Genomic DNA, 6,713 nt, shown 5'->3' with positions numbered 1-6,713 from the left:
GATCGGACACCTGGTGGAGATAAGTCCAAGTGGGTCAAGGATGACCGGACACTTAGTACGAGGAGAAAAGTCTAAGTGGGTCAAAGGGATTGACCGGATACTTGGTGAGGAAATTCTAGCAGGTCAAAGGTGACCAGATGCTAGGTATGATGTACCAACAGGTCATGGTTGACCGGATGTTGGTTTAGGGGACTTTGGACTTGTTTTTGGGCAAAAACAAGAGATGAATCGATCAGCCGATCGATTGGCTCATCCCAATCGATCGGTCGATCGATTGGGAGAGTCCCCACGACAAGCCTCCTCCCAATCGATCAGTGGATCGATTGGGGAGAAGTGTCGCGCAAACAGAAAGCCTCCCAATCGATCAGCCGATCGATTGGGAGCCTCCAATCGATCAAGCGATCGATTGGGAGGTGCGATTTCGCACGATAAGCCCTGGATCGATCAGCCCATCGATCCAGGCGATTCCCAAGAGCACAGAAGCGCTCTGGAATCGATCGGTCGATCGATCCAAAGCCTCCCCAATCGATTGGGAGCAATCCGATCGATTGGGATTCGACCGTTGGCGTCGATTAAAGCCGTTGTCGAGCTCTTTCTTTGCCATCGCTTGCATTGTTTAGCTCCGATCTTCACAGCGATTCCAGAGCCGCTCCACAGAGTTTTCACCGCCAGTTCTTGAAGATCTTGGAGGTTTTTCCAAGTCAAGAGGCGGATCTACAGCAAGAAGAAGAAAGCTAGGATTAGGATTTTTCTTGTGCAAACTTGTAAGCTTTTGCTTGTATTGTATTTCCTTTCCCTTTCTTCTTGTAGTATGAACTTGTAGGGCTTCTCCGCCTTCGGTAGTTACCGTAAAGGAGAGTTTTCATAGTGGAGGGTGCGTGAGTGTGTGGATCCTTGGATTAGTCACCTCTTATTGAGGTGGATACCAAGTAAATTCTAGAGTTAGCGTTGTGTGGTTGTTTCTTTGTATTTTTCCCTGCATATCTTTGAAGAAACAAGCAACGACGAACACGGGACCGCACCGAGCTATTTCCCCCCCCCCCCCCCCCCCCTCTAGCTACATATTTGGTCCCAATAGTTACTTCAAAAATAGTTAAACCTTCTTTTTAAAAAATAGTTAAACCTTAAAAAACCTTCTTTCCAGCCTTCATGTCGTTATTGTGTTCGGCCCTTCGCGCCTATCTAGCTTGTGCACTGTGTTCTAGTTTATGTGTTGATCTCGTCTGTGTGTCGTGTCCTGGCCTGCGTGCCAAGATCTTATGTCGGCATGCGCGCCGATGTTCTATTCCGATCTGTGTGCTGGTGTCTTATCTCGGTATGCGCACAGATGTTCTATCCCGATCTGTGTGCCAATATTATATCCTGGCCTACGTGCTGGTAGTACCTCCCGACCTGCATGTCACTATTATCTCCTGACCTGCAGCTCGTCTTCCGGCTCCGTGCCACGTCCGACTCCACGTCGTGAGATCTAGCTCTTCATCCGGTTCCAAGTCATCTGCTCTTCCGGGTCGCGACCACTCAAGCAGCGTCCCATTCGAGGGCGCCCCCCTGGGTCAGGGTACGTCTTCGTACTCGTCTCTCATTTATTTCATTATTATTTATTAGTCTATTACTTGTATATTCGTTGGATCCGCCTCGAGCCTCGAGGTATCAGGGACCGGGGGGATCCGATCGCTGGCTGCAGGTAGCGTTGACCAGAAGACTTCTGAAGACTTGGTTAACACAGAAGCCATCTCAGCACACCCCTTTCCGGGACGTCGCGATTTGGTCAACATTCTCGCCACCTCACCCAACGGTCCGTCTGACTCAGCTTCTGGATGAGATCAATATCCATTCTCATTCTAAATATTATAATTCTTATTCTCATTTCGATTTCTGAAAAATAACTAAATACCAACTAAAAATATAAAATTGAATCTGAATCCAATCTATTAATCCTTCCACGTTCCCTGAACCTACCAACAACATACTTTTGAAAAATAAATATCCAGTTTTTATAAATATTAAAGAAGGATGAGTATTTAGATATTCAGTAAATTTAGAAAATGTATTTTAGTAAAAATGTGAAATAATAAACGAGGAGTAAAATTTTGTTTACGGTGCAAGTGGATAAAAAAAGAACCTGACCCGGGCCAGCTGGCAAACGACGGTTGCTACTATATTCCCGTTACTTTTTTTTTGACCCTTTCTTCTCGGGCCGAATTAATGATCGCGGCGAATACGACAACATGGTCGTCGTGCTGTGGCCATGGATTCATGCGTCGGCCTGCGCGATCATGCGTTCGTTCGACCATGCGCTATCATTTTGTCGTCGGAGCTCCACGGCTATCAGGCTCCGTAGATCGGCTGTCCAACTGCCCCGACTCGAGTGTGCGTCCTCTCACCGCGTCGGTGCTGATTACCGCTTCCAATTTGCCTTTCAGATTCCAGACCCAGTTCTCGGCAGTCGGCCCGTCCGTCCACGGTGGCCCGCCGCAGCACGTGCCTCTCTCCTCATCGCTATGCTCTGCTCTCTCGTTCCAAACACACAGCCAGACCAAAGCCAATCGCACAACTAGGGGAAAAGTCGTCTAGGCGATCAAGTGTACTGCCGGGTGCAGCCGATCCAGCCGACCAGTGTCTTCTTCTGGATAATCGCTGGCACGCTCAACGTCCATGCAGCCTAACCTATTCGTGGGGCCCACCACGCTCCACCGTACTAGATCTGATCGATCCAGCACACAGGGCCCGACGCCGGCCGTCTTCCATTATCTAGTACCGGTTTCAGTCTCACATCACAACTACTCGCTGCCATTCACAGTCCTCCCCCCAATCGTCACCAATGCAGATTCGCTGAGTGAGTGAGAAATTCGCAGCGTCGAGCTTGGTTTAGATCAATTATTCACCTTCTGTTTTTCCACCAGTCGAAGGCATTCTAGCTAGCAACATCTCTAAGCTATATAGTGTGAGCAGAGAAGGATGGCGTGGGCATGGACGTTGCTGGCGGTGTGGGTGTCGGCAGTGGCCTCTCCCTGCTTCGCCGGAGATCCCTACGCTTACTTCGACTGGGATGTCTCCTTCATCACTGCCGCTCCTCTCGGGGTCAAGCAGCAGGCATATCTTTCCTTCCTTCCTTCCTTCCTTGCTAAACCAAATGATGATTCTGTTTTTCACCAACTGTTTTGGCTCTTCTCTTTAGTTTGACTAAAAAGAAAAAAAAGGCAGAAATTGTGCTAATATGGTGGTCTTCGCCGGTTGTTGTCAGGTGATTGGGATCAACGGTCAATTCCCCGGCCCCATTGTCAATGTCTCCACGAATTGGAATGTAGTCGTTAATATTCTGAATGATCTGGATGAGCCCCTGCTGATTACATGGTAGAGTACTCTCTGATTCCACTAGTTATCTTGTTGATCTTGGATCCTATTTCTTTGTTTGGAATTTTGACAGAGCATTAATTAATTGTTTGGTTGAAGGAATGGCATCCAGCATCGGAAGAATTCATGGCAAGATGGAGTGCTGGGCACCAACTGCCCCATTCCGTCTGGATGGAATTGGACTTATGAGTTCCAGGTGAAGGACCAGATCGGTAGCTACTTCTACTTCCCGTCCACTGGCTTCCAGAGAGCAGCCGGCGGCTACGGGGGAATCACCGTCAACAACCGCGACGTGATCGCGGTGCCATTCGATAAGCCAGACGGGGACATCACCCTGTTCCTTGGAGATTGGTACAACAGGGACTACAAAGTACGTACACGCCAACTTCCTTGACTCACAAAACCTTGCTTGATCTAGTTCTGATGTGGAGTTTTCTCGCGACGTAGGATCTCAGGAAGGCGCTTGAGAATGGGAAGGAACTCGGAATGCCGGACGGCGTGCTGATGAACGGCAAGGGACCATATCGGTACAATAGGACTCTCGTTCCTGCTGGGATTGCCTACGAAACGATTCATGTTCATCCAGGTAAAAGAACTACACGCCCAGATTGTTTATTAATCTCAGCACTAATCCCAAAATCTACTAGAAAAGAGACCATCCTTTTGACGAAATTCTGGAATTCCAAAATCTCTTGGTCTAAGAAATTTTCATCCCCACGTTTTCTTCATTAGGAATGCAAGCACCATAGTGTTATGTTGTTCGAAACAGGTTGCCTGTGCAGAAAAACAATGAGAAAAGCAGTTTCATCTTCTTTTCCACAAATAGAATGTCTCCGTAATTTCAAGATCGTTTTTGAAATGTATCTATTCACAAGAATCTAGTTTCAAATGACTAATAGTCTTGAATTTGGAAACAACTTTTGCAGAAAAAGAAACTTAAAAATTCAGTTTCAGTGTTGAGATAGGTCATCAAGCTACTATATTTTTAGAAAATTCTTTACATGATTGAATTGTCCGAAAGGGAAAAGAAGAAGAAAAAAATGCTATGGGCTGTTGAATTCTGAATTTCTAATGCAGTTAGTTCAGCAGTTCCTTGATACTGTGCATCATATTGACTGCTAATGGATGACTAGATTTGAATTTGGAACAGGCAAAAGGTACCGTTTTCGAGTGCACAATGTTGGCATCTCGACCAGCTTAAATTTCAGAATCCAAAACCACAACTTGCAACTAGTGGAGACAGAGGGCTCATACGCTTCTCAGCAAAACTATACCAACTTAGATGTACATGTAGGGCAGTCCTACTCTTTCTTGGTCACAATGGATCAGAATGCAAGCAGCGACTATTACATTGTGGCAAGTGCAAGATTCGTGAACCAGTCGCATTGGGCTAGAGTCACTGGTGTCGCCATCCTCCACTACTCCAACTCCAAAGGCAAAGCGTCTGGTCCTCTACCTGATCCCCCAAATGATGTATATGACAAGACTTACTCAATGAATCAAGCAAGATCCATCAGGTAATCTTCTATAATATCTAGTGCTTTGGCTTTGCTAAACAAACTCAGAATGTTGGGCGCTATCTATCAGGTGGAATCTGAGTGCTGGTGCTGCACGTCCAAATCCTCAAGGATCTTTCAGATATGGTTCGATCAATGTGTCTCAGGTTTATGTGTTGCAGAATAAACCACCCGTAGTCATCAATGGAAAACATAGAACTACACTCAATGGAATCTCATTTTCTCCCCCTGAGACACCATTAAGGCTTGCCGATGAGTATAAGCTTAAGGGTATTTACACACTTGATTTTCCCACAAGGCCTCTCAAAGGAGCACCTAAAGTTGGAAGGTCTGTAATCAATGGAACTTTTCGAGGGTTCATGGAGATCATATTTCAGAACAATCATACTAAAGTTCAAACCTTTCACATGGATGGATATTCATTCTTTGTTGTAGGGTAAGCAAAAGACATACAGTTTAATTAAATGTTGCAGCATTCCATTTTCTCTTAAATATTTATGCCATGAGTCCATTGTGGTAGGATGGACTATGGTGAGTGGACAGAGGAGAGTAGAGGGACATACAACAAAGGGGATGGAGTTGCCCGTTGCTCGACCCAGGTGTTTTTCCATAGAATTTCATCTAATCCAAAATGCAAATTTATGCAAAGTTTCATATCTATCTATATTGCAGCCTTACAAGCAACGCTTGCTAAGATCATTATCACTGTGAATAACTGATGTCTTAGAATTCAAATTACCCTCTATTAGAACTATAACGCTAATGCCAAAACTTATCTGAAACTTATTTGGATTCTGTGAAGAGGTGATGATATCAATGTCACCAAGATCACATAACATGCAAGAGCTTGAAATTAATTGTCTTATATCCTGTAGCTTTTTCTTCTCTGGAGTAGAAACGTGGAAATCATGCCAGAAATAAATATGAAACTTGGAAGCAGAAATCATGTCAGAAATAGTTATGAAAAGCTTTCTTTCTTTTCTGTATGCTATTCAGAAACAAAATCTTTCATAACCTTTGTTGATCTATTGGGCAGGTTTTCCCTGGAGCATGGACTGCAATCTTAGTTTCTCTAGACAACGTTGGAATCTGGAATTTGCGTGCTCAAAATCTAGATACCTGGTATCTTGGCCAGGAAGTGTACATCAGAGTGGTCAACCCAGAAGACACTAACAAAACCGAGTTACCCCGTCCAGACAATGCTCTCTACTGTGGTCGCCTCCAAAAGTTTCAAAAGTATGCCTTCTTGTTATTTGTTACTTTCTTTATATTCCTTTAAATTCTCTCTTTTTTTTTTTTAAGATTTGTTTGTAACCTCTTTCAGTGAGCAGACTCCTCACCACCGAATGACTTCATATGCTACAGTTTCTTGTCGGGCATTCGAGTTAGTCATGTTTATGATGATGATGCTCCTGGTTTCAGTTGCCACATTGCCATAAGAACTCAGAGGACAGCTTATTTTGTATGCAGTATTGCTTTGGGTACCAGACTATCGTTAGGGGTTCATAGTGACTGGTTAATTTTTTGTTCCTGCTTTGTACCCATTTGTTTCAGTTTGGGTTGTGGGAGAACAAGCCATTCTTTGTGTCTAAATATATGTGTGGTTTGTTAGACATTTTCATTTGGAATCTTTTAACTTAACTGGTAGTGTCATTTATGATACTATTACCACTGAGCTAAAAGAAACACTAGAATGGAAGATGCATGTGATAGGTAATTAAATCAGGGTTTTATAGTATCAATCTAAGTTCAAGTAGTTTTGTTTTTAACTTTGGAACTTGGAGTTGTGCCAGGCCTCAGTTCGAATGGGACACTATGGGACTCAAATTTTTGTTCATTCAT

At 44.4% G+C, this 6,713-nt stretch overlaps 1 protein-coding gene across 1 annotated transcript; it reads left to right on the top strand.

The window, feature by feature from the left end:
* The first annotated feature begins 2,704 nt into the window (after positions 1 to 2,704).
* LOC122038429 (monocopper oxidase-like protein SKU5) lies at positions 2,705 to 6,486 on the top strand. The gene is made up of 10 exons (XM_042598179.1): positions 2,705 to 2,836; positions 2,904 to 3,093; positions 3,245 to 3,354; positions 3,454 to 3,724; positions 3,802 to 3,940; positions 4,505 to 4,871; positions 4,942 to 5,307; positions 5,392 to 5,470; positions 5,908 to 6,107; positions 6,196 to 6,486. Exons 2-10 carry the CDS (start codon positions 2,959 to 2,961, stop codon positions 6,308 to 6,310), a joined length of 1,782 nt encoding a protein of 593 aa, XP_042454113.1. The 5' UTR covers positions 2,705 to 2,836; positions 2,904 to 2,958; the 3' UTR covers positions 6,311 to 6,486.
* Positions 6,487 to 6,713: the final 227 nt, after the last annotated feature.

This window comes from Zingiber officinale, chromosome 1A, assembly GCF_018446385.1.
Source record: "Zingiber officinale cultivar Zhangliang chromosome 1A, Zo_v1.1, whole genome shotgun sequence".
Classification (NCBI taxonomy): domain Eukaryota; kingdom Viridiplantae; phylum Streptophyta; class Magnoliopsida; order Zingiberales; family Zingiberaceae; genus Zingiber; species Zingiber officinale.
Note: the sequence above shows the minus strand (reverse complement) of the source record. Positions and strands in the feature narration are given on the sequence as shown.

Excerpts from the sequence above, each read along its gene's own strand:
- LOC122038429 (XM_042598179.1), top strand. The coding sequence starts at position 2,959 with ATGGCGTGGGCATGGACGTTGCTGGCGGTGTGGGTGTCGGCAGTGGCC. Across the intron at positions 3,355-3,453 it reads GAGCCCCTGCTGATTACATG|GAATGGCATCCAGCATCGGA; the intron begins GTAGAGTACTCT and ends GTTTGGTTGAAG. Across the intron at positions 3,725-3,801 it reads GGTACAACAGGGACTACAAA|GATCTCAGGAAGGCGCTTGA; the intron begins GTACGTACACGC and ends CTCGCGACGTAG.